This window comes from Haliaeetus leucocephalus, unplaced genomic scaffold (genome assembly GCF_000737465.1).
Source record: "Haliaeetus leucocephalus isolate CR32 unplaced genomic scaffold, Haliaeetus_leucocephalus-4.0 Scaffold165, whole genome shotgun sequence".
In the NCBI taxonomy this organism is placed as follows: domain Eukaryota; kingdom Metazoa; phylum Chordata; class Aves; order Accipitriformes; family Accipitridae; genus Haliaeetus; species Haliaeetus leucocephalus.
The window spans coordinates 1,911,080-1,938,057 of record NW_010972601.1 but is presented as its reverse complement, the minus strand read 5'-3'; the positions used below and the strand labels follow the sequence as shown (position 1 = coordinate 1,938,057).

The 26,978-nt window shown below is 44.8% G+C and overlaps 1 protein-coding gene across 4 annotated transcripts in view; it reads right to left on the bottom strand.

The window, feature by feature from the left end:
- The window catches only part of MORC2 (MORC family CW-type zinc finger 2), a 60,529-nt gene that overhangs the window by 22,921 nt on the left and 10,630 nt on the right, over positions 1-26,978 (bottom strand). For 3 of the 4 annotated variants that reach the window (XM_010563363.1, XM_010563364.1, XM_010563366.1), the window contains 6 exons: positions 12,081-12,171; positions 10,380-10,488; positions 8,291-8,450; positions 8,097-8,208; positions 6,198-6,323; positions 750-829 (listed from right to left, as the gene is read on the bottom strand). In XM_010563363.1, coding sequence (XP_010561665.1) covers positions 750-829; positions 6,198-6,323; positions 8,097-8,208; positions 8,291-8,450; positions 10,380-10,488; positions 12,081-12,171 — 678 coding nt within the window. Of the gene's footprint in view, positions 1-749; positions 830-6,197; positions 6,324-8,096; positions 8,209-8,290; positions 8,451-10,379; positions 10,489-12,080; positions 12,172-25,644; positions 25,734-26,978 lie in introns of all 4 variants that reach the window. The other variant, XM_010563365.1, reaches the window with a different exon arrangement.

Below are 26,978 nucleotides of genomic sequence, written 5' to 3'. Positions count from 1 at the left end.
ACATGCCTCTGATTTATGATGTTTATTTATGAAACCTACCAGAAGATATAGGTCAACATGTCTTACAACTTCCAGGATTCTTCCTTCACTACAGCATTTCCCCATCAGAGGTTAGGGAGACTGCTTTGTATGTTAAATTTGTCCAAATTTAATGAAGTGATATGTTATATTTATATGCTTATATAATTTCTATATGATGAACATCCAATAATGACAAATTGGGCTTCTCCTGAGGACTACAGGATTTAAAAGGAAGGGAAGACTAGATGGACAAAAGGATGTCTTGAAGGGGAAAAAAAAAAAAACCAAGAAACACTAGGACTCCCTTGTGCACCCAGAATCACTTTACATCAAGTGACAGAATCAAAATCTACTTTTTTAACAACTGCCTCAACAGGGAAGGAGCAGAAGAACAGAACCAAAAGCTAATGATATGCAAAAGGTGAGAGCAGAACTGTGGGGTAACAGGTGGCCAGGCTTCATATGGAGCAAGGCCAGACAGCTGTGATTCCAAGGGTTATTCTGTACATGTATTCCCCAGGGGAAATGGTCTTAGGGAACAATGTACATTCCTTCCATTGCATGGAAGTAAGTCTGGGTCATCTGTAGTCATTGTAATAACTAATTTCCTGAGCAACCATAATGATCAAGAGCGGAGCAATTTCAGGTCATATCCAGCAAGGCAGCCTCTTTCTGTTCTTTCCTTCACTACAGCAAAATCAGGATGCATGCATACCCCGAAAACTCACCTATCCTCGCCATGTGCTCTGCTTTCTTCACCTCTTGCTCTGCACGGGTCTTGAAACGGTTTGAAGTATATTTGTACATCCTGTGATGATAAAAACTTATTAATCAGCAAAGTCAGCAGTAAGGTCAAACCAAGATTTCATCACTGTATGAGAGAATAAGGTCTCCACATGTTACTCTACTCTCTCAATAGATTCAATAAATGGAGAAGGAGGTCTACATATCAGGAACTGGGCGGTTTTGGATGCAGTTAGGCAAAAACTTAAGTCAGAGATGCTTTAGTAGTAGCTTCAACCACAATACCCCCTTTTGCATTAGCCAGTGGGGGTGAAATATATCCATATTCTTGGAGGAAATCCCAAGGTTTAGAGGAATAACGTCTTCAGAAGCAGAAAGGAGGAGTGAATACATATGGAAAGCTTTTCAAAAACCTCCCATTACAGATAAATAACCCTTCCTTTCTCCTGCAAACAGCTGTCCACAGGTGCAGTCTGGCAGTGCCCATCTCCACACTGGGCTAGCTCAGAGCCTCTAAGTGGCAGACCAACTCTCTGAACAAAGCTTCAAGTTTCAGCTCTAAAGTTTCAGGACATTTCTGTATGCTACACATCTGACTCACAACCTTGTAAACCGTGCTTGAGTTGCAGTGGCTTGTTTCACCTTCCCTATAGCATAACATGCCAAATGTGGATCACAATCTGACTGTCTACTGCAGAATGAAAGAGGCAGGCATGTGTAAGAGGCAGAAGCTTGTGAGTATGCATCACCTCTGTGCAGAGGCATGTAATTAGGGAAGAGATGACACCAAGAAGGATGATCAGAGCCTGCAGGAGCTCAAACCACCTTAAGACACGAGGTTTGGGATGTATTGAGAGGACAATCTCATCCCAAATAACTTTTTATGAAAAAATAAACCTCTCCAGGATTTAGCCAAAGAAAAGTCACTAGAAATGCTGATTCTAGAGTGAGGTGAAAACAAATAAGGACGTAAGGCTTGACTAACTCATTAACGTAGGAGGAACTACATTTAGATCCCAATGAGAGACAAGATCCCCCCAAATGGCAGATAATCAATCAGGATCCATGAGAAATCACTTTGCACAGATGAAAAGTTTTGTTTAGGTATGTTTCTGTGGGCAAGCACACATGGGTGTCGATACTGATGTCAGAAATAGTCTCACCAACAGAAATTCCTTGTTCCCAAATCCAGAAAATTGACACCACAAGCACAGTCCACTTAAATACATTTCTGCATTTACTAAACTCATTTTCTGCTCTTCATAAGGATCCTCTCACTGGGGAAAAAGCAAGCAGGTGCTAACTCTTCCAGAAATCACCCAGTAACCATGTTAGGAGATGCAGAGTCAGGTTTTTGGTGGCACCACCTCCTCAAATCTACTTAAGTGTGATTAAAGCTACCTGGGGCAGAGAGACAGAACACATTCTGAAAACCAGACTGCTTTCAACATGTTGGCATAATTAAATTACCTCATCCACATCCTGCCTGAATTTCCTGAGGGGAAAAAAAAAGAAAAAAAAAAGAGAGAGAAGCAGGGTGAAGCTGTATTATCTCAACATGCCCAGCTCGTGAGGCAGGGCAGTACCTGAAGAGGACCTTAGGGACAGCATCCCCTTTGCAACAGGGTACAGTGTGAGCAATTGCAGGGTGTCCCAGACAGGCACAATGAGCCATCACCATGCCAGCCCTCCTGTTTCATTTTCTTTTCCAACACCAGATGGCTTCAGTCACAGCCAGGAAAGCCCCTAGTCAAGTGGTCTGGAATAGTGTATCTAGCAAAGATGTACGGAAATAGGTCAGACAGGCAAGAAGTCTGCAGGACTTTCCCAGCTTCAAGACGTTCATTACGACTGCCTTGGAGTGCCCTCGTGAAGGGTCACCCTTGCATGTGGCCTGGCTATCTTCTCAGCCCACACTGCTAAACATGGTTGAACAGTTACTGCAGGAGGCAACAGATGGAAGTAATCCTTCAGGAGACACAAGCCCTTCCCAGGGAGGCTAGTACTGTGGTATCACACCTGCAAACACTGGTGAAGTATCTGCACAAAAACAGCCTGTCCCTGCCACCGGGATGTTACAGGCTCCAGGAAGGTACAGAGAAGCCTCACCCATAGAGCCACAGCTTCCAGAAAAGGCAGATGACAAACAAAAAACAAGTGCCCCACTCAGAGGAGACAAGCTTTTATTCCTGACGAAGAACAGCCCAACAGCAGCAAAACCTCAATTTTCAGAAAAGGCACTTAAGTACCCTAAAGCCCACAATGGATTTCCATTCTTTGTTCTCTAACACCAACACACTAACCTGCAGACAAGCCACTGTACAAGCTTTTCCTTCAGAGATGAAGGCAATCTGATTTACAGCCCTACTGTAGGAGGGGAGCCACCACCTCCTGAAGGCAACCTTCCCAAGCAGATCTTGAAAGCAGAGCAGAGGGCATAGAAACAAGCCAATGGCTGTACCTACCAATGTCCAACATAAGGCATGAAAGCATCACTTTGAACAGAAAGACACCTGGCCCAAAGTTTGCCAAGACGTATGTAAAAAGACCACAGTCAGGAGTCATTTGTCTGCTCACCATTAAGTAATGACCTGCCCTTTGCATGCCAGGCTGGTTTATAACAGACTTTCTTATAAAACCAACCATATAGATGGACAGAGGTGTCTCCATACTGACAGATGAATGGCATTTCCTTACAATAGTTCACTGGCCTTTATCAGGAGGATATGAAGAAAATTAAAAGCTGTTTAGGCTCAGGCATCACAACACTTCTCCAAAGACTAACAAAAAGCCCCTAAGTACATACCACACGCAGCACACCATCTACTTGGGCTGTAGGACAGGAGAACCTTCACTGCACCAGGAAAGTTCAACAGTTACCTGGCCTAGGCTACTGAGGCTCTGAAAAAAACAGCTATGCTAAAAAGCTGAGCACTGCTGCCGCATCAACTGTCCTCTAAAGGAACACGTTAATGGTGGTACACTTCCCCTGTGTGCCCCTATACCAATTGGAGTCCCTGTACAAGCGCAGGGGAGTAGTATTAACCTGCAGAGCACTCAAAGCCCAGTAGCTAAATGGGGATGCGTGAGCTCTGGCTCCAACTCTAAAAGGAAAATCCAGGGCATAAGCAACCCTTTTCAGCAGGTTCAGGGAGAAAAAAGAAAAAAAATCACCTATAGCTGCAAAAGCACAATAACTCCACTCTCAGAATGGACTAATTTACTGGTTTTTCCCCTCAGGAAAGAGTCACTCAGGGCAGACTAAGCTCTGTTCAGGTGTCTGAAGGTAAAAGATTGAGTTTCCACAGCCTGTCCAGGATGTAGTGTGGGCACCTACCCCAAGGGCTGAGCTGGCTCTCAGAACCCACAGTGAAGGCTTCGATGGCTCATCCTGATGGCCACACAGCTTCTGGAGCCCAAACCTGGTGTCAGGAATCTGAGACCAGAAGGAAGCAGTCCGGGCACCCTCCAGAAAGATCTGGTAAGGCTACAATAATTGCCCCAAGTCCAAGAAGATCCACACTGTGCTCTACAGGAAGGCCTTGTTTGCATAGTCTTTACTACACTGCTGCAGGAGCAGGGATTTTAAATGTAAATGTCTTTACAGTGTTGGGGAATTTTTATTGGCCTACCACCATAAGCTGATCTGCAAGGAATCTGCAAAGATGCGGCACAAGCAGATTTGTTAGATACACCTGCACCAGGACCGATCCCGTGAGTGTCAGCATAGGAAACCTTAGCCCAGTGTTGGGTTCATCCCCCAGCGCCAGCTCTGTTTACCACAATTGGTCCCTGAGCACTTGGCATTACACCATTGTTATGAGACAATACCACAGCATTTCTTATCTCATCAGCCAGTGTAACCCATTCTGTAGTTGGGCCTTCTTGTCCTCCATGACAAGCCAGATCATTCCTTGATCACAAATTACCATGGCTGAGCAGTTACAATTTGAATTTCCTCTTCTACAGCTACAACTATTCCCCGAAAACAACGAAAAGCAGATGCAGAATTGGTGATAGGGACCCAGAAGAGCCACCGTCTAAATTGTCTAAAAACACAGTCTCTTTTCAACAGAAAACAGTCCTATGGTGTAGAACAAAATTTTCATATCCCTCCTCAGACATCAACTACTGACCACTTGAAGAAGAAGATACTGAGGCAGATGAACATGTGGGGTGAAATGGTTCATGTTATATTGTCATGTCGATGCTAGCACCCTCACATAATGATGGCATCCTGTCTTTGAGTCTTGCAAGAAGCTGGTCTTTGATGAGATAAAAACCTGTACCTTCCTCCTCTGCTTTCTCTCTAGAGTACTTTCGTTGGACTGCAGCACCAGAGGAAGCAGCACATGGCACTCACATGTAGGTGAAACGCAGTCAGAAATTCAGAGATTCTCCACCCAGCAAACCAGGATTTACAGTGGCAGTTCAAGCTGCATCTACCGACTGCCTTTTACAATGAAACAATTGGCTTAGTTAACAAGGGGAGAGCAGTGGCTGTAATATCCCCTGACTTCAATCAAGTTTCTGATACCATTTCACACATTTTCATTTAAGAAGCTGAGGAAGTACGAGCTTGACGGCCAGACCATGCTGAGTTGAAAACTGGCCAGGCTCTTAGGGCAGCAATCAGTGGTGTGACATCGGATTACAGTTAGTAAAAGTACCTAACAGGTTGATAATGGGCCCATACTATTGAAACACTACTGAAATCTGAAATGCTACATTAAAACAATTGACAAATACTCTATGAAATTACTACTATTTTATTAAGACAAATCATGTTACTAGAATGCAGCCTGTGTGCTCCCAGGGACAGAAGAGCACTATTGCCTCAAGCAGACTTAAATACATGTTTTCCTTTCCCCTCCCATCCTTATAACCTTTTCCAGTCCCTATTAAGCCAACTGGCAGCACACCTCAGCTCACTTCCAAATTTTTTGTTTGAGGGAATTTAAAAGGAAGATAGGGAAAGTTATTTCCCAATGTCTCTTCAAACCTAGATCAGCTATATATAAAAGTTAATTTTTCAAAGCAACTGTTTCAAAGTGCTCAATCTAGTCTCTTTTCAGTAATAATTCTAACATCGATCATATGTATTTCCTTGTCTTACTTAAAAAAAAAAATGTTACCCAACAGTTTTGTATGGATATGGCATTTTGAACAATCAGTATCTTCATTTCTTTGTTTGCTCTGAAGGGGAGCCAAATTGCACAAATTACTCGTGCAGTTTTCAAAGGCATCAGATTTTCCACTATCTGCCTCTTTTTCCATGACGTCAATACCACATCCCATTCTCTTACGATCTGTTTCTGTGGCTTTAACATGGAATTATGCAGAATACAGCTGGAGAACAAAATGCTAAACCTTTTCTGTAAAGAAACTCCAAAAGGTCCCACACATCTGCAGACTTTGGGTCCAACACTTACCTTGGCTTGTACAGGCAGCATGAAAGTCGTTTGGTTTGTACTTTGTGTCCATTTATGAAGATCCTCATTCTGGGATCAATATAAAGCACAGCAGCATAGGCACGGAAGGACCGGCGCTCAGGCTTTCTGCAAGAGAGGGATGCTTACAGAGACTGAGCAGTTTGTTTCTTCACAGGACTACCAGCAGACATTCTCCCAGTCTGGTCCACATAGCCCAAAGATGACTCCATTGCTTCACCCCCTGAGTGATCAGTGTCTCTTTATTCAGAGTGCTCATCTTGGAGTCTCTTTCAGTCTGCACTCTGCTTCCTCTTTCCTTCATGTTTTTTTCCCCTTCATTCCCCTCCAATTAAGAAGAGCCATGACATACTACTGTCACAGAGCCTCCTTCTCTATCCAAACCTAATTAACAAGTTTCTCCATAGACAAAACTCGTAAGATTCTCATTTCCCAATAAACTGCTACCTAGGAGCCAAGTGACCAACAGAAGCACCTCCCCATGCTGCTCTGCACTACCCCTGGTGTATTTTAAGCACCTATAACAGAATTCACACCTCATGAACTGTAACTGTTACCATCTCACTCATAGCCATCTACTTCAAAATATGCCAAAGAGACAACCTTCAGCAAGAGAGCTAGATAAAAGAAAAGGCCTTTCTACTTTAATTACCATACAGCTACATTAAGTGAGGCTTTTCTTTTAAATTTTTTCTACCTACGACTTCTGCAGATTTTCTATTGAGCTGTACATTTTAAATACTGTTACAAAACACTGATGCGCACATTACTGTAGCTTGAAAAGGACTTTTTGAATACAGCTAGATAATAAAGGTCAAACCTATAAACTGGACCATTTAACACTAAGTGTGTGCCCCACTTGCTAGTGCATTCTCTTACCCTTTGGTTAGTCAGTAGTATGCTCTGACCGAAACTGCACTGATCACATGCAGAAATGGTATCACAAGGTGAGGAGGAAGAAGCTCATTCCAGTGATCAGTGGTAATAATGAAAACTCACCAGCAGGCATTAAAGAAACTGAGAAGCATATTAGATCACCAGAGGTCCAAGGAGTTTGCTGCACCTGAGTACTCAATAACATCAAGCTAACACATACAGAAATAGCTAGGTTTACAGTGTTTGAAACTGTATTTCTATGGGAAATTCAAGCGCTTCAGGGAAGAAGCATGTAATCTCATAAAAAAGGTAAAAGCTTGCTAGGTGTGCCCATGCAGCTCTGAGATTTCATCAAGTATTTGGCTCAGTTCAGCTCAGTTTTTCCTTTTCAGGCTACAAGTGAACAACTCGGCAAACTCAGCTCTCCCTGAACAGGGCCCTCTGCTCCTCTAGCTGTCCTCTGAGCACATCCTTCTTCCTCCTCTGCAGGAAGTCCAGGAGCTGCCCCTGCTCCCAGAAAGATGTGGTGATATGCCCCACCTGCACCCACCCGTACTATTCGCTCCTGGAGGCTGACCTGCGCAGCACCTCACATTTTGCCAGGGTTCATTTAATCACAAAACTGAAGATCAGTTTGAGAGCAGCACAGGCCACAACCAGCTGTCATTCTGACAAACACATCTTTGATGAGTGTAGAAAATTAAACCTATAACTTAGGGCTCCTTTGTTTTAAGGTGCCTGAAGAAGGGCATCGAGTTTGCTGCTTTGACTAAGCTGAGACAAGCCAATGCAGGCAACCACACCAAACACACAACCATCACACCTGCAGGCCGTTTACAAGCATGAACTCCAAACTGCTGAAGAACAAACTAAAGATCTTCTAAACTCTCCAATTCACCATAGAAAGAGAAGCTTTTTAAAAAACACACACATACAGAGTATATAGCCAAACCCTACACATAATTTGATCAGAGCCCAAGGGCCTGTAACACCTGTCACACTTACGTGCCCTCTGGGGGTGTTTCCGCCATCTGAATGTCTTGGGGGTCAGAAGTCACATCCAGCTCTGGCTCTCCATTATCCATTAGTTTGAGGTTAAAGATGATCACAAGGGTGCCTGAGCAAGTAACAAGTTCATCAGGTGAATCCCCGTCAAACCCCAAATTCCTTGCCCAGTGACCAGCACTGTCCATATGTACCTTTCTCACCACGGATCTTATTAAACTGCTCCATCACTTCCTGTTCTGATTTGAAAGGGGAATACTTGTAAATTAGCTCCGTCTCAATAGAAAACTTCTCCATGTTGTCAGTCACAGGCTCCCAGCTTCGTGCGTTCCAGGTGGGCAGGGGAACAATGACCTGCAAATGACATCGTACCAAGAGCAAGTCAGGCTTACCCACTCCAGTCAGCCCCTTCTGCAGATCATGGCCAAGCTGCTTACCCCTTCTGACAGCCCCCTAAGTCACTGCAAGAGTCCTTCCTAGCTTTTCAGTGGTTTGCACATCTGTCAAATGCTCAAGCACCCCTCTTTGCCAGCCTCTGAGCTGCCTTCCTACAACACCTAGCCTTAGACTGAACCATTCCCAAGTAACCTGTATGGTACTGGCTACTCACACACTCAGTGTACTTTTTTCCCCCCTCCTCTTGTAACAACTTTCATAATACTAAAAAACCACCCAAACTTTGCTTCTTTAAAAATGTCAACCTTTATGCTTAAGGTCTCTCTTGAACTCAAATATCCTTCACTCATAGTTATCCTGATCTCACTCTTTATTATTTTTATAGGATTCTAGCAAGGTTATTAGTGTTTTCTGTCATTTAGAACAAAAACACAGATAGAATTATAGACTGCAGCTGCCTATCAAGGACAGGGAATACTGTCCTCACTTTAGAATTGAGGTCAAGGCAAAATATCTGGCTCCAGAGTTGCTGTGGGAACTACATCACTGTTCCCAACTTGCTTCAACCATCAGCATTGCTCCCTCAACAGCTTCTTTGTAGAGCTCCCTCCACTATCACAATGGAAAAATGCTTTCTGTCATGGTTTAAGCCCAGCTAGCAACTAGACACCACACAGCTGCTCGGTCACTCTGCCCCCTCCCAGTGGGATGGGGAGGAGAATCAAGAAAAAAAGTAAAATTCGTAGGTTGAGATAAGAACGATACAATAACTAAAGGAAAACAAAATATAACACTAATAATAAGAATAAAATATAATAATAATAATTCTAATGAAAAGGAATATAATAAAATGAATTTTAAAAAACCATCCAAACAAACAAACAAAAAAACCAACAAGAAAAGACAAGTGATGCACAATGCAATTGCTCACCACCTGCTGAACGATGCCCGAGCAGTGATCCGCCCCTCCTGGCCAACTCCCCCCAGTTTATATACTGAGCATTATATTCTATGGTATGGAATATTTGGCTAGTTCGGGTCAGCTGCCCCGGCTATGCTCACTCCCAACTTCTTGTACATCTGCTTGCTGGCAGAGCATGGGAAACTGAAAAATCCTTAACTTAGGATAAGCACTACTTAGCAACAACTAGAACATCAGTGTGTTATCAACATTATTCTCACATGATATCCAAAACACACTGTACCAGCCACTAAGAAAATTAACTCTATCCCAGCCGAAACCAGGACACTTTCTTAGATACCATCCCAGTGCAAATTTAAAACTTCTCATTATTGGCCTTGCCTGGAAAATACTTGTGCTTGAGCACAAAAATACTTCCATATTAAGAGTCTAGATGCAGAACAATAATGCCCGAATTATCCATTAAGATATACAAGTTTTCAATAGGTAGAACCATGTCCATTTTTTATTAAGGAAAAAAAAAAGATCCAAAGGAAGAGACATGTCTGGATTTTATGACCTGCAGGTAGCAACTTCAATCACACCTTTAATTCTCCACAGAAAATCAAATCAGAACAATAAATTTAAATATATCTCAAACTCAAATTTTGTGGGAAAAGGAAAATGCAAGAAGCCTGGGCATGTCCTGCACTCAGCATAAGCAACTTCAAGTGATTGAAACAAGCCCTTCAAGCTTGCTGTAGTTTACAGAGACCTCTCAAACAGAATTAAAACCAAAAGGAAAAAATCTTTGATGAATTCGCAGAACCCCTACAAGTGTATCACCAAGAGAAAACCATACACTGATCCAACCAGAGTGGCAACCAACACTGACACAGACTTTTCTCCTGTGACAGCTAGGGAGGTTCAGATGAGATGAGACAGCATTCACCATATTAGTTCATTATAACAAAGTACATGCAAACCTCATCAATGCCTTCTTCCTCATGGAATGTCCGTGACAAGAGGAGGCAAGTCATGGTGTTGTCTTTCTTCGTGAACAGGATAAAATCCTTCCCAATCCGCATGGAACCCCTGGAGACAGATTTCAGGCTGCATGTTACACCTGATGCACAACACTTTCTAGAAAGCAGACCACATTACTGAGTTTTCTTCCCATAATGTTCAATTATCAGATGCCAAAACCAGGTAAGGCAGAAGAATGGCTTAAATGGCAACTACCATTTCTCTCTAAACTTATCATTCCTTTCAAAAGGCATCTCAATATGGACATTTTCATAATGTTTCAAAACATTTAACACTAGTCACAATTAAAAGGTGCAGAAGTACAGTATGGCTTTCCAGGTTCATACTATGTAGAAAGTTTAAAAAGAAAAAAAATTTTTTTTTTAAATCTAAAAAAAGATGACAAAGGTCAGATGTGACAATAACCTTCAAATATATGAGCAGAAACGTAAGTAAGAAAGCAAATGCACGCTTCATTTCCCTGTACACAGAATGAATAGCAGCAGACAAGTTTCTGGGAGACAGACAATTTGTTTCCTAATGTCTAACCTGAAAGACTCACTGACACTTCAGCTAGCGCAACTTAGCAGCTAGTTGTCACAAAAAGGGACAGTCTCATCTTCCTCCCCACTCTCCTATCCCCAATAGTGCTTTCCCCATCTTCTCCTTTACCCTATTATGCAACTCATCCAAAAAACTTTGAGAGCAATTAACATTGCATCAAAAGAAGGATTAGTGTTCTGTCACTGTATTTCTCTTTAGATTGACTTAATGCAATACCAAAGCCCATCATTTGCATCTTCAGGCTTCAGTCTGCATTTCTCAGCTGTAATATAGTATGCCTCTTGCTCAAGGTTAAGAACAGGACAGAGATCTGTCCTGAAGTGCACAGGCAGGATCTGGGATCTGTCCTGCACTGCAGCTGGATCAATAGTATCTCAAGATCTCTTAAACCCCCTTTTTTTCTTTCCTCCCAGATTATAGAGTCCCACAGATTTCCCCACTAGGATGCATATAAATAATCAAGCCACTTGGAACAACATAAAGCAGAACAGCCGATCAGAGTAAGCCATAAAAGCCCTCTAACTTTCCCAAAGACATCAGTTCAGCACAGCAAACACCCTTCTCCTTCCTAGCAAATCCCCTCCAACCAGTAAGATTTCCTTCCCGCCTCTGTTCCTCTGCCACTTAATCCCACTCCTTATCTTATTCCTTCCATCATTCCCCTTCTCCTCCATGCATTTGTCTGATTTAAGAAAAAAAGAAAAGATTTAAGTCCATCTGACTTGCACCAGACAACTTTCCTAGGGAGAGGCTGCAGCGCTGTTTTGCTCCAATTTTACTATCTGTCTGTCAAAGGCATATTAAGGTTTTGTTTCCTGCTCCTCCCTCCCCCCAGCTCTGATCTGTATCCTCTGCATCATGCAAACATAGCGGCAAAACACTGTCATCAGCTTTGAACAGAATTCTCTGCCACTGAAGAACTACAGCAGATGTTCATTGAGCTCCTGTCTACCGAACCATGGTATCTTTATCTAGATTTCTTAATTTATTTTTTTTTTCTCCTAGAAAACAAGATATACACCTCCAAGCAAAAAATACATTTACTAACTGAACTCTAACCTCCATAATCTCAGGAGGCTGGCTTTTGTTATACCTACGATTTCAAGCCGTTCCCATACTGCCCAATTTGAGTTGACTCAGGTGATCGCTTGGCTGATTTACCAAATTGAATAACACTGGCAGCTTCGTCTGGAACGAAAGACAGGGAACAAAAAAAGTTTATTTTAATATAAAGACACACACGCATATCTTTTAGATAAACTTACCACTGTAAGTAGCACAGAAAGACTATAGCATGGAAGAGGCCAGAAGCCCAAGCCAAAGTCTCATCCTGAAGCTCTACCATACAGCCCCGTAAGATACACATTGCTCGATGGCATTTACGTTATCAAAAGCTTTGTACCGGTGCCATTATGCTGACAAAAAGAGTTGTAAGTTTCAGGCTGCCGTGGTTTCAGCGCAGCCGGCAACAAAGCACCAGGAGGCCACTCGCTCACTGCGCCCCCCCCTCCGGTGGGATGGGGAGGAGAATCAGAAAGGAGAGAAAAGAACGAAGATAAGGACCTCGTTACGGTCACGGGCAAAGGACAGGCTCAGCTTGGGGAAGAAACAAAATCAATTTCATTTACTAACAACCAAGTCAAAACAAGGATCTGAGGAAGTAAAACGAAACCTGAGAACCCCTTCCCTCCCCTTCCCGCCTCCACTCCCGGTTCTCTCCGCCTCCTCCCGCCGGCGGCGCAGGGGAACAGGGGACGGGGGCGCTCCCTCCTCCCGGGTCTCTGCCGCTCCGTCCTCCTCAGGGGGAGGAGGAGGAGGAGGAGGACTCCGCTCAGCTGCGGGTTCCCCTCTTAAATCCGTTCTCCCACAGGTGTTACCACCGTCGCTGAGGGGCTCGGCCTGGGCCAGAGGCGGGTCCGGCCCCGAGCCGGGGCAGCTTCGAGCAGCTTCTCACAGGAGCCGGCCCTGCGGCCCCTCCCCCGTTACCAAAACCCCACCACACAACCCCAAAACACAGACTAGCCCAGTGCCCCGTGCGCACTGCACAAAGACGCTTCCTTTTACAAAAAAAAAATGTCCACAGGATGATCTGTTGTGTCCACCACAATTACCAACGTGCTCATAAACCAAAACACAGCCTGGGACGCTGCAGCTCTGCTGTGCTGCATGTACTGCTGACACCACAGATTCAAAACCGCTGGCACTGGAGCATAAGTCAGTACTATAAAAAGGTCTTGAATTCGGGATAAACATTACTTTTTCTTCATGGCATTGAACTGAACGCTATGATTAATTAATGCACTAGTAAGATAAAAGCTAATTTTCGCAGCAGATTGCTGGACTGCTGACAGCAGGACCCCTGTGGGTAAAAAGGCAGTATGAGCAAGCACCGCAGCAATTAAGAGAGTATTTTATTAGCACAGGACAAAATTAAAGGACATGATGGCTTAACAGCTGAGAGGGTCTGTCATTTTTAGTTCAAGGCTTTCTATTGTTCGAGGGATAAAGCCTTTTAACATCATCCACAGGACAGAACAATTCCTCTCCCTTCCCCCAAGAGATAGCAATCATTTCACCATAGAGTTTACTTGGAGAAATGCAATTCTAGAGACAAGGAACACGAAGTGCCTTAAAAGGAAGGCTAACAACAATTACAGCCCTCAAATGCACATACAAGCTGTGAGAGAGCACAGGACATCACTCACTCCATCAGCTACATGGAGGCTGAGCCCGTGGACAAGCTGGATTTAAGCATACAGGAGACTTACCTGGGTCCACTAGTACCGACAGTGAGTTTTTACAGTAAGATGTTTAGTACAAACACCATTGGTATAACACAGAATCACTGAGCTGCGTGTCAGAATGCCATTTTCTGTTGAAATGACATGCGGATTTAAAGCCACAAATTACAAGGTGAAAATACAGGAGAAAAACTGTGCAAGCACCTTGCCTCCTCAATTCAGTATGTTCATAAGGGACGTCCACAGCTATTTCAAAACCAACTTTTGACTGAATGAAAGTACCTCTTCCTTCCCTTCAGCCTACTACAGTATTTTCTAGTCAATCAAAGAAAACATTAGATTATCTTGTATTTGAGATCTGGGTAAGGATATTGATGATGATATTATTATTATTATCATTATTACTACTACTATTACTGTGTTAGTTTTAAGGCCTGGTCAGAAAAGGGGATATTCTAAGAAGAGAAGGCTACGGGAGCTCTTTTACTATACAAAAAATTGTATCAACAACTATTTTTAAGAAAACTTTGAGAAGCCTAAAAAGGGTAAAGACTAATTGTCCAAAGCATTTCCTCTCTCAGAAAAGGTGACCATATGGTTTATCACTCAATGCTGGATGTCCAAAACCACCCTATAAAGATTCTTCTTTCTGAGCAGAGGGACAAAGATGATGCCAAGCAGAGGCGAGCGAGGGAGCATCTCTCTCTGCTTGAGGCTTGCTGTCTCTGGGAGAGATTTAACCTTTACCTCCTCCCAAGAATCAAGGTACAAATTACTTTTTTTCCAGCTTTTTTCAGTTAAGGCTCTGGATGGAGTTTCACTTAAGGCTATTTTAGTCACAATGTTTTCGTTTTGTCGTGCCTCAGAGTTACTGGCTTTAAAAAAACCAAACTCCCTGGCAACAAAAAGGGGGGTGATGTGATCTATGCCAAACAGAAGAGAGAAAAAACAATCCGAAGGAATTCACTCAAAGTGGCAGACTGGTCTTCAGAGCCCAAGAATAGGAATCAAGGGCACAGATAAAAAGTTTCCTAATGAGAAACATCAGACATCTGGAATGAAGAACTGAGGGACAGAGCTGTTTAATTCCTAACTGAACTGTTAGTCGTCCAAGACAGCAACAGAGAATCCTCCCGAACGACAGGCTGTTACAGCACACAAGCTGGCTGACACACAACACATCACTGACATCCCCGCAGGCAGCTGCCTGCTCCCCTGCTATGGGTCACAAGCCATACCTCCCCACTCCTCTGTTATGGGTCACAAAGCCACTAAGTCAGATCTGGCTTCACCCTTTGAGGACAGTCCTCTCATATTTCCAAGTTCTCCAGTTGAGAATACACTAAAGAAGGTCCCAACCTCATCACAGAAAATTATCCTTCCTGCCTTCTCCATAAATTCATCTGCCATATTCGCATTAGGTAGAGTACTTGCAGGGGACTTGACAGCATCCTCTAAAAATATTCCAGAGCCAAAGTATCTAATTTACTACCTGTGAGAAATCAGCCTAAACCAAATTGCTTCCAGTCAAGCTTTCAGTGGGACAGGGGAACAGGGGAGAAGCTCTGGGGTCTTTCATCACCATAGCAAACACAAGACACTCAGGCACCTGACGGAAATGGCTGAACACAGCTAGCAATTGACAAATCAGTTTGATGTAAGTGATTTATTTCAAAAATCTGTCAACTTGAGAGGTGTCCTGGTTTCAGCTGGGATGGAGTTAATTGTCTTCCTAGTAGCTGGTATAGTGCTAGGTTTCTGAGTTAGGTATGAGAAGAATGCTGATAACACTGATGTTTTCAGTTGTTGCTAAGTAATATATAGTCTAAAGTCAAGGATTTTTCAGCTTCTGATGCCCAGACAGCAAGAAAGCTGGAGGGACACAAGAAGCTGGGATAGGACACAGCCAGGACAGCTGACCCAAGGTGGCCAACGGGGTATTCCATACCATGTGACATCACATCTAGTATATAAACTGGGGGGAGTGGGGGCAAGGGGATCACCGCTCAGGGACTAACTGGGTGTCAATTGGCGGGGGGTGAGCAATTGCAGTGTGCATCACTTGTATTTTCTAATCCTTTTATTATTACTATTGTCATTTTATTAGTGTTATCATTATCATTATTAGTTTCTTCTTTGTTCTATTAAACCATTCTTATCTCAACCCACAAGTTTTACTTCTTTTCCCGATTTTCTCCCCCATCCCACTGGGTGGGAGGGGGAAGTGAGTAAGCGGTTGCGTGGTGCTTAGCTGCTGGCTGGGGTTAAACCACGACAAGAGGAAATGTCAATGTGCTACAGGGTTAAAGAGATTTTCCCCTGAGAAATATGGAGACCACTCCCCTCGAGAGTGGTTCCCTAAGTGTCACTGCCTACACACAAAAGCGTGTACACACACTTTAAAGTAAGTGCTAGAACCCCAGTTACATTTAAACGTTGTTCCTCACCATTGTGAGCCTTGGATCAACAGTATTTTGCAAGAACTGATACCTTTATTTCAATCCCTGGCAAAGCAATGAACGAATCCTCTTAAAAAGTATTACAAGCCAAATGAAGCAGGTGATTGGGATAAGCCAGCATGGATCTACCACAGGCAAGTCAGACTTGAGTGACCTGGTCACCTTCTACAAGGCAGCACTTCCTGTCCACATGGAGAGAGCAGTGGATGTTGTTTAGCCAGGCTTCAGCAAAGCATTGGACACTGTTTCCCACAGCCTTTTCCTGGACAAACTGGCAAGACACAGACCGGTTGGGTGGTATGCAAGGTGGGTAGGGAACTGGCTCCCAGGTCGCGCTCAGAGGGTGATCCTCAATGGTTTTTACTCCAGTTGGCAGCCTGTCACAAGGGGGGTCCCCCAGCGATCATGTCGTACCCCATGCTGTTCAACATCTTCATAAGGGATCTGGATGACGGGATCAAAAGCATCCTCACCAGGTTTGCTGATGGTGGTGAGCTGGATGCATCGGAAGGGAGAGCCATCTTAAAGAGAGACCTGGACAGGCTGGAAAAGTGGGCAAGCAAGAACTGTATGAAGTTGAAGGGAAGGGCAAGGTCCTGCACCTGGGATGAAATAACCAAAGAGCCCAGTACAGGCTGGGATCTGTGTGGCTGGGGAGCAGCCTTGCTGAAAGGGACCTGCCAGTCCTGGTGGACAACAAGCTGAACATGAGTCAGCAGTGTGCCACTGCAGCAATGAAGGCAAACGGGATCCCAGGCTGCATCCACAGGGGCATTACTACAGAGATAGAGATGTGATCATCCCACTCTACTCAGTGCTGGTCAGGCTGCAGCTGGAGTAGTGTGTTCAGTTGTGGTCTCCTCAATTCAAGAAAGACACAGACAGACCGGACAGGGTCCAAAGGAGAAGATGATCAAAGGACTGGAGAATCTGCCCTATGAGAAAAGACCAAAGGAGCTAAGTCTCTTCTTCCTGGAGAGCAGAGGGCTCAGGGGGAATCTCATCACAGTATTCCAGTACTTAAAAGGCAGCTACAAAGAGGATGAAGGCTCTCTCTTCACAAGGAGCCACATGGAAAAGACAAGGGGCAGCAGGTACAAGTTGCACTGGGAGAGGTTTCATCTCAATATAAGAAAGAAATTTTTTAGAGTGAGAACAATCAATCACTGCAACAACCTCCCCAGGGATGTGGTGGAGTCCCCATCGCTGGAGGTTTTCAAGACACAACAGGGACAGGGTACTAAATCATCTCATCTAGGCTCCCTTTCTCACAAAAGGCTGGACCAGATGATCTTTGAGGTCCCTTCCAACCTGGGCTGTTCTGTGGTTGTATGATTCTAAAATGCAAGTTAGATTTATTTTCTTCAATCCTTTAAGAATAAAATTACAGATCACTTCCTAAATTAGTTGTTATACTTTTTCAACCTACAAGTTGATTTATTGAATCATTCAACCTACATTTTGATTCATTAAATTCATGCAGCACTTTCAGAGCCCAAGCAGTAGGTAAAATCCTCAAGCCTAAGTATCCTTAGTAGCAATGTCACTGGCAAGATGGGAAATTCCGACCTAAGATGTGCTGCATGAGATCTATTGTTTGGTTTTCTAATTGACTGCTATTTAGTCCCTTACAAAAAAGCCAAACGTTTGGACCTATTATCCTAATATCTCCCTGTGGGAAGTTATGCTTTTTTAGAAAAGATCTGTACTGTGGCACCACTGAATCCTCAGATCTTTTGATAACTTACGACTCTACAGCATAAGATGTTTGCAGCTTGAGTACAAACATATTTTCATCTTCAGACCACACAATCTAGTGCGGTCATTAAGAGAGCCAATGCAGCAAGTTCTGAATGCAATTGTAGTAGGAGTCACTTGACAAACACACCTAGTTTTTAGAAATGCTAATCACTTACACCTTCCACTAATTTTAGTTGAGGAACTGCCATTTGGCTTGACAATCAAGAACACAGAGCACTCAAATTTGGCCTGTTGACACACTGTACCCTTCTCTGTTTTCGCAGCTTGCCAGACAAATCTAGAACTGTCCAACACAGAACAAGACCAAGGAGACTGAACAGCAACAGGACAGAGCAACACAGAGAACGTGTTAATGGAATGGTTCACTTCAGCTTTCAGCTCTTCCCTCTGTGTGAATGCACCCAGAGATACCTGGGTTCATTTACTCATCCTCCCAGACGATGCCTCATCCAGCCTTCTACGCTGTCCTTTCAGCGTACTCAGGGACATCACATGCTAGTGTGGGCTCCAACAGCACTATGGCAAGTCATGTAGTTATTCTTTCTAACACATCAGCTTTATGTACAACAAAAATAATCCTTAATTAAAATTGTCATGCGGAAGAATAGAACACTCCCAAGCTCTATGATTTCTGTTGAAGGAAGGTCTCTATGGATGTTCAAGCCATTTTCAAAATAAGAAGGGAGAAAAGTCCAATGAAAGATTTTCTGCCGATGTCTCCTCAAACCAGCTTTCAGATGAGATCGTCCAGATGTCTTTAGAACTGGTAGGGCCTGCATTATGACAAATTAAAACTCAGACTCCTACAGCTAGGGACAGAAACTGAGAGAGGCCCATGTCGGGAGTTAGAATAACAGACTCTCCCCAGACACTTTTGTCCATGTTGACAGGCAGACAGTGCAGAAAACGGAGTTTTACCTGGCTGCCCTTGATCAAGTGACTTTCAAATGCGTATCAAGCTTACTATGACTATCCAGCATTGAAGCCATGAAGATGTGATCACCAGAGGTAGACTCTGCATCAAAACAATATGCCTCAGACTACTGAAAATTAAGAAGGGCTTTTTTGAAAGCACTAAACAAAGTCGCATACCAATTTTACATTCTGAAATGCAATGTCCTGGAAAGGAGCAAAAATAACTTCACAGCCTATTTAAAATAAAGATTAAAAAAAAATTTTTTCACACATAGAATGAACCACACTTCGATGCAAGCATCAAGACAGTCAAAGGACAAAAATTATATCATATTTGCTGTGAAATACCACTATAACCCGCAGTATCTGCCAATCTCCTTTACAGAGTGTCTCTCAGACTACCGAAGTCAGGATAGAATCCTTCAAGATTTTGCAGAAAGATCAGTCAAAAGAAGCAACTTAATACTTAGCCAATACATAAATCCCACTTTGTCACAAAATCAGCAATACAGGAGCAACAACAGTGTAAAAGCTGTGGGGGAAGAAGGACAGGGGGACATTTGGAGTGATGGTGTTTGTCTTTTGTTGTGGTTTAGGCCTAGCTGGCAACTAAGCACCATGCAGCTGCTTGCTCACTTCTCCCCCCCCACCCCGGTGGGATGGGGAGGAAAATCAGAAGGAAAAAGGTAAAAACTCGTGGGCTGAGATAAGGACAGTTTAATAGGACAACACAAGGAAAGAAGAAATAATAACAACAATAATACTAATAAAAGAGTATATGAAGCAAGTGATGCACAATGCAACTGCTCACCACCCAGAACCCGATGCCCAGCCCGTTCCCGAGCCGCAATCCCTCCGCGCCCCCCCCCAGCCAGCTTTCCAGTTATATACGGAGCATGATGTCATATGGCATGGAATATATCCTTGGCTAGGTCAGGTCAGCTCTCCTGGGAGCGCCCCTCCCAGTTTGTTGTGAAAAATAACTCTATCCCAGCCAAACCCAGGACATTATCCGCCCCTTATTCTATACCATCTACATCAAACTCAGATCCTACATGTGTGGTGTTGGATTGTTGCATGCTGCATCCAGAGCTCATGGCTGGTGTATTTGGCATGGCCCATGCCCATGGTCTGCGGGTTCAAGATGTCAATCTTGAGGAAGTTGCTGAGCACCAGTTGCTGAAGCCAGTTCAAGTTCCATCACTGCTGCACTTCACTTGGTTTCATCAAAGTCCACCCTTCAGTGATTGGGGTGATTCTTACTGTAATACCATTGATACGGCATATAGCAACTATAGCAGTGATGACATACAGTGGCAGAGTTATTTAGCAATTAACATCATACAGTCCAATTCACTGGCTGTCCTCACCCAAAATCAAATCCCCTTGAGGTACGCATTGAACTTCCCCATCCTGCCACACCACCCACCAAGTGCATCCAGGTCCTTGAGCAAAAGAAATCCTGCAGATGGGTTTGTCTCTGCCCAAGGCAAGACTAACTCAGACTGTCTTCCCTAACATATTCTTCATGCCCACTACAGGGACTTTATCCCCTTCTACAGTATATGGAAGATGTGATTGGGCAGGGCCAGCTTGATTGGTAGATCCTCCAGTGTTAACTAACCACGTGGTTTTTGCTAAATGTGTATCCTGATGTTTGAAGGTCCTACCCACCAGTGCTCTCTCTGTAGTTTTTAACAGTCCATCGTATCGTTTGATTTTCCCGGAGGCTGGTGCATGATAGGGGATGTGATATATCCACTCAATGCCATGCTCTTTGGCCCAGGTGTCTATGAGGTTGTTTCGGAAATGACTCCCGTTGTCCGACTCAATTCTTTCTAGGGAGCCATGTCGCCGTAAGTCTTGTTTTTCAAGTCCCAGCGTAGTGTTCCGGGCAGTGTCGTGGAGCACAGGATATGTTTCCAGCCATCTGGTGGTTGCTTCCACCACCGTAAGCACATGGCGCTTGCCTTGGCAGGTTTGTGGAAGTGTGATATAGTTGATCTGCCAGGCCTCTCCATACTTGTATTTCAGCCATCATCCTCCATACTACAGGGGCTTTAACTGCTAGGCTTGCTTGCTTGCAGCACGCTTCACATTCATGGATATCCCGTGCAATAGTGTCCATGGTCAAGTCCACTCCTAGATCACAAGCCTATCTATATGTTGCATCTCTTCCCTGATGGCCTGAGGTGTCACAGGCCCACCGAGCCGTAAATAATTCACCCTTATGTTGCCAGTCCAGATCCACCTGAGCCACTTCAATCTTAGCAGCCTGACCCAGCTGCTGGATGTTTTGATGTTCTTCAGTGGCCCGACTCTTGGGTACGTGAGCACCCATCTACGTGACAGCAGTAGTATCTTGCCACAGTGCAGCAGCCCAGATGGGTTTGCCTCTGCGTTGCCAGTTGCTCTGCTTCCATTGCTGCAAGCACCCCCACGGGGTATTTGCCACCATCCATGACTCAGTACAGAGATAGAGCGCTGGCCACTTTTCTCTGTCAGCAATGTCTAACGTCAGCTGGATGGCTTTCACTTCTGCAAACTGGCTCGATTCACCTTCTCCTTCAGCAGTTTCTGCAACTTGTCATATAGGACTCCATACAGCAGCCTTTCACCTCCGATGTTTTCCCACAATGTGACAGGACCCATCAGTGAACCGGGCATATTGCCTCTCATTTTCTGGCAGTTTATTACACAGCGGGGCCCCTTCAGCACACATCACCTCCTCCTCTGGCGATATTCCGAAATCTTTGCCTTCTGGCCAGTCCATGATCACTTCCAAAATTCCTGGGCAACCGGGGTTTCCTATGCGAGCATATTGTGCAATCAGTGCGACCCACTTACTCCACGTGCCATCCGTTGCATGATGTGTAGAGGAGACCCTCCCTTTGAACATCCAGCCCAGCACAGGCAGTTGGGGTGTTAAGAGCTGTGCTTCAGTACCAACCACTTCCAAGGCAACTTGAACTCCTCCATGTGCTGCCAATACCTCTTTTTCAGTTGGAGTATAGCGAGCCTCGGATCCTTGATATCCCCGACTCCAAAACCCTGGGAGTCAGCCTTGGGTGTCCTTCAGTGCTTTCTGCCAGAGGCTCCAGGTAGGGCCATTCTCTCCGGCTGCAGTATAGAGCACTTTTTTAACATCTTGTCCTGCCTGGACTGGTCCAAGGGCTACTGCAAGAACAATCTCCCATTTAATTTGTTCAAAGGCTTGTTGTTGCTCAGGGCCCCATTTAAAATTGTTCTTCTTCTGGGTCACTTGATAGAGAGGACTTACAATCAGACTGTAATTTGGAATATGCATTCTCCAAAAACCCACAAAGCCCAAGAAAGCTTGTGTTTCTTTTTTGCTGGTCAGTGGACACATAGCTGCTATTTTGCTGATCACATCCATTGGGACCTGACAATGCCCATCTTGCCCTTTTAGGATAATCCTAAAAACTGGATGTCCTGTGAAGGTCCCTTGACCTTACTTCACTTTATGGCAAAACCGGCCTTCAGAAGGATTTAAACTATTTTCTTCCCTTTCTCAAAAACTTCTTCTGCTGTGTTGCCCCATTCAAAGATGTCATCAATGTACTGGAGGTATTCTGGAGCTTCACCCTGTTCCAGTGCAGCCTGGATCAGTCCATGGCAAATGCTGGGGCTGTGTTTCCACCCCTGGGGCAGTTGATTCCAGGTGTACCAGACACCCCTCCAAGTAAAAGCAAACTGTGGCCAACACTCTGTTGCCAGAGGGATTGAGAAAAATGCATTAGTGATGTCAATTGTGGCAACCACTTGGCTGCCTTTGACTCCAGTTCGTATGGAAGTTCTAGCATGTCCAGCATGGCAGCACGCAGCAGCAGCGTGGCTTCATTCAGGCCACAATAGTCAACTGTTAGTCTCCACTCTCCATTAGATTTCCACACTGGCCATATGGGACTTAAAGGGTGAGCAAGTTTTGCTGATCAGTCCTTGGCCCTCCAGTCAAAAAATCAGCTTATGGATGGGAATCAGAGAGTCTCGGTTGGGCAATATTGCTGCCGGTGCACTGTTGTGGTAGCAATTGGCACTTGTTGTTCTTCAACCCTCAGCAACCCCACAACCAAAGAGTCCTCAGAGAGACTGGGCAAGGTGGAGAGCTGTTTAATTTCCTCCGTCTCCAAGGCAGCTATACCAAAGGCCCACCGGTACCCTTTTGGATCCTTGAAATACCCTCTCCTGACGTAGTCTATGCCAAGGATGCACGGGGCCTCTGAGCCAGTCACAAGGGGGTGTTTCTGCCATTCACTCCCAGTTAGACTCACTTCAGCTTCCAATATAGTTAGCTGTTGGGATCCCTGTCACTCCAGAAATACAGATGGGTTCTGCCCCTTTATAGCTTGATGGCACTAGGGTACCTTGTGCACCGGTGTCCACTAGAGCCTTATATTCCTGTGGGTCTGACATGCCAGGCTGCAGAATCCACACAGTCCAATAAACCTGGTTGTCCCTTTCCTCCTCCTGGCTGGAGGCAGGGCCCCTCTAATCCTGGCCATAGTATTCATAACTCACTTTTTGTAAACGTGAATCAGAAGTCCCTTCAAGAGGATCAGAAATGAGCTCAGCCCTTCTACTCTGCCTGGGGAACTGCCCGCTGGAAACTGGAGTGGCATTTTTCCAGGAGGAATCCTCTTGTCTGATTGCTTTACCTCACAACTCACATACCCGTGCATCTAGGGTCGAGGCAGGTTCTCCATCCCACTTCCTCATGTCCTCTCCATGGTCACGCAGGTAAAACCACAGGGTACACCATGGTGTGTACCTTCTATCTCTTCTCTCTTCAGCAGAGGAACGCTTACTCCTAATAGCTGAGATATGGGCCCACACAGGTGGGGGGCATAACTTATCCTCGAATTGCTGGAATTCTTGGGACAGTTTCTTGGCTAGCATGTATGGCAGTTTGTCCACAGCTTAGACACAGGCCCGTCAGGAGGAAGAGAGACTTCCTTTATATTGCCGGAGTTGGCCAGCCACTTCATCCACTGTTTGTCTCTCACCTTCTTTCCGGGACATCACTGCCAATGAGTTGGCATACGATGCTGGTGCACGTTGTAGAAACTTCCGCCACGTTGGACTTCATCTGGATCTGTGGGTAACTGCTCGTTATCTGGATCATTATAAATCACCTCCAGCACGGCTAATTCCCTCAGGTACTGGATACCTCTCTCCATAGTGGTCCACTTGCCTAGGTGACATGTAACATCTTCCTTGAAGGGGCACCTTTCCATCACGCCTGACAGAATTTGCCTCCAGAGACTGAGGACTTGTGTCTTTTTCCCAATAGCCTTGTCAATGGCCCCTTCCCTAGACAGGGATCCCAGCTGCTTGCCTTCCCTACCCTCTAATTCCAAGCTACTGGCCCATTATCCCAGCATCGGAGCAGCCAGGTAACAATGTGCTCACCTGGATGGTGGGCAAAATCCTTTCGCATATCTCACAGCTCACTCAGGGATAGGGATCGGGTGATTATCTCAGGTTCTGCCTCTTCCTCCTGTTCTCGTGATGACCCTGGTTCACCTTCATCCCTCGCTAAGCAAACTGATTTCTCCGTGTATTTCTTCTTCTGCATAGGGGCGACTGACACCGGCACAGGTTGGTTCTCTGGTTCAGCTGCAGTGCCTGGCGCTGGGGTTGGGGTAGCTGCAGTGCTTGTCAGGAGGGTTGGAATAGTCGCAGTGCCTGTTGGTCTCTTTTCCCTCCCTTCCCCCTCAGGGTGCTGCATAATATCAAGCAGTGTTTGGTAGATACTGGCCAGCGCCTAGCACTGTGCGGTAAGTTCTGCTTCTTTGGAATAGGCACCGCATTTTCCTTTCAAATATTCTATTGCTTCATCAGGGTCCTGTAGTTCTTTGGGAGTGAATTTCAAAATCATTGGAGGTGAGAAGTTCTCTAGATACCTGCCCATCTTCTCCCATATGCCATGCCACCCATGACTATCTAGCCTTGGGGCAGATCCCTTGGCGGTATTCTTAAAAACTCTTTTTGTAGCCCTAAACAAGACCTGAAACACATTTGGGTGACACAGCAGTAAGAGCATGCTGGCTTGAACATCCCAAGGATATTCAAACTTCTCAAAAGCTGTTTTAATTAGCCTGGAGGAGGAAGGGGAGGTGAATGAGCGGGAGAAAGTATTCCCCCCATCTTCCCCATAGACTGGGTGTGATTACTAATAAATTCTGAGAGAAGGCACCCAAGGTATGGGCATGACAACAATACCACACACAAATACCAGCTTAACCTCATGACCAGTGATGCAATCATATCATAAGTTGACATTACACAGTACAGCAAAATGATAGTCCTGATCCCTTGCCCAGAGGTGATAAACATCACTGCAGGGAATACATAGTGAACAAATAAACCAACATTGTGACCAGTGACTATTTAACTAATATAAGAAATGCATATTAAAAATTTGTTTTAACATGCTCTGGTCATATCTGTCATTATCTCAATGCTTTGGGCCCCATGTTGGCCACAAAAAGGACTGTCGTGGTTTAAGCCCAGCCAGCAACCAGCCACCACATGGCTGTTCGTTCATTCCTCCCCGACCCTGGTGGGATGGGGAAGAGAATCAGAAGAAAAAGTTAAAAACTCATGGGTTGAGATAAGGACAGTGTAATATGACAACACAAGGAGAGAATAAATAATAAGAACAATAATACTCGAGATTATGACAGATTTGTTTGGAATCTGCTAGATAGAATTTATAGCTGTTACTGCTGTTTAGCTATTAATTGGCAGGCTCCTGTGCTTACCTTACTGTGTATTAGAGTCTAGTGCTTGTTAGTGGCTGCCTTTTGCTTTCGCTGCTTAGAGTACTGCTTATCATCCGACTCTGCTGCGCCTGGGAACATTTTGATAATAGCAATGGCGATGTGCCTGGGCTGGCAGATGGCCAGGGTATCACTGCTGTTTCTGTGCTCCTATACTGAACAGGTTGGAAATCCACTGTGAACTTGAGTTGAAGGGACCGTGACCTGTGGATGAGTCCACGTGGGAGCAGGACACCCCAAAGTGTCTGTGGCCATGGACAAGTCCATGCCAGAGCAAGTAAATCTTGAAGTGTCTGTGGCCATGGTTATGTCTATTCCACAGCAGGTATACCTCTGAAGGGATTGTGGCCCAAGGATAAGTCCACACTGGAGAAGGTACACCTTGAAGCATCTGTAACTGTGGATAAGTCCATGCTGCAGCAGGTACACCTTGAAGCATCAGTGGCTGTGAGTGAGGTCATGCTGGAACACCTCAAAGTGTGTGGCCATGGATGAGCCCACATGTCCTGGTTTCAGCTGGGATAGAGTTAATTTTCTTTCTAGCAGCTGGTATAGTGTTATGTCTTGGATTTAGTATGAGAAGAATGTTGATAACACACTGATGTTTTCAGTTGTTGCTAAGCAGTATTTAGACTTAAGTCAAGGATTTTTCAGCTTCTCATGCCCAGCCAGCAAGAAGGCTGGAGGGGCACAAGAAGTTGGGAGGGGACACAGCCAGGGCAGCTGACCCAAACTGGCCAAAGGAATATTCCATACCATGCGACGTCATGCCCAGTATATAAACTGGGGGGAGTTGGCCTGGGAGGGATCACTGCTCGGGAACTAACTGGGCATCAGTCTGTGAGTGGTGAGCAATTGCATTGTGCATTGCTTCTTTTGTATATTCCAATCCTTTTATTATTATTATTGTCATTTTGTTATTGTTATTATAATTATTATTTTATTCCTTTCTGTTCCATTAAACTGTTCTTATCTCAACCCATAAGTTTTACTTTTTTTTTTCCCAATCCTCTCCCCCATCCCACTGGGTTGGGGGGGGAAGTGAGTGAGTGGCTGTGTGGTGCTTAGTTGCTGGCTGGGATTAAACCATGACACCACGACAGAGCAGGTACACCCCTGAAGGGACTGTGGCCATGAATAAGGCCATGTTGGAGCAGGTACACTCCTAACAGGGCTGGGGCTGTGGGTAAGACCACGCTGGAAGAGATGTATCTCTGAAAGCATTGTGGCCCATGGATAAGACTGTGCTGAGGCAGGTGCACCTCAAAGCAACTGTGGCTGTGGATAAGTCGATGCTGCGGCAGGGGAAACCCCGA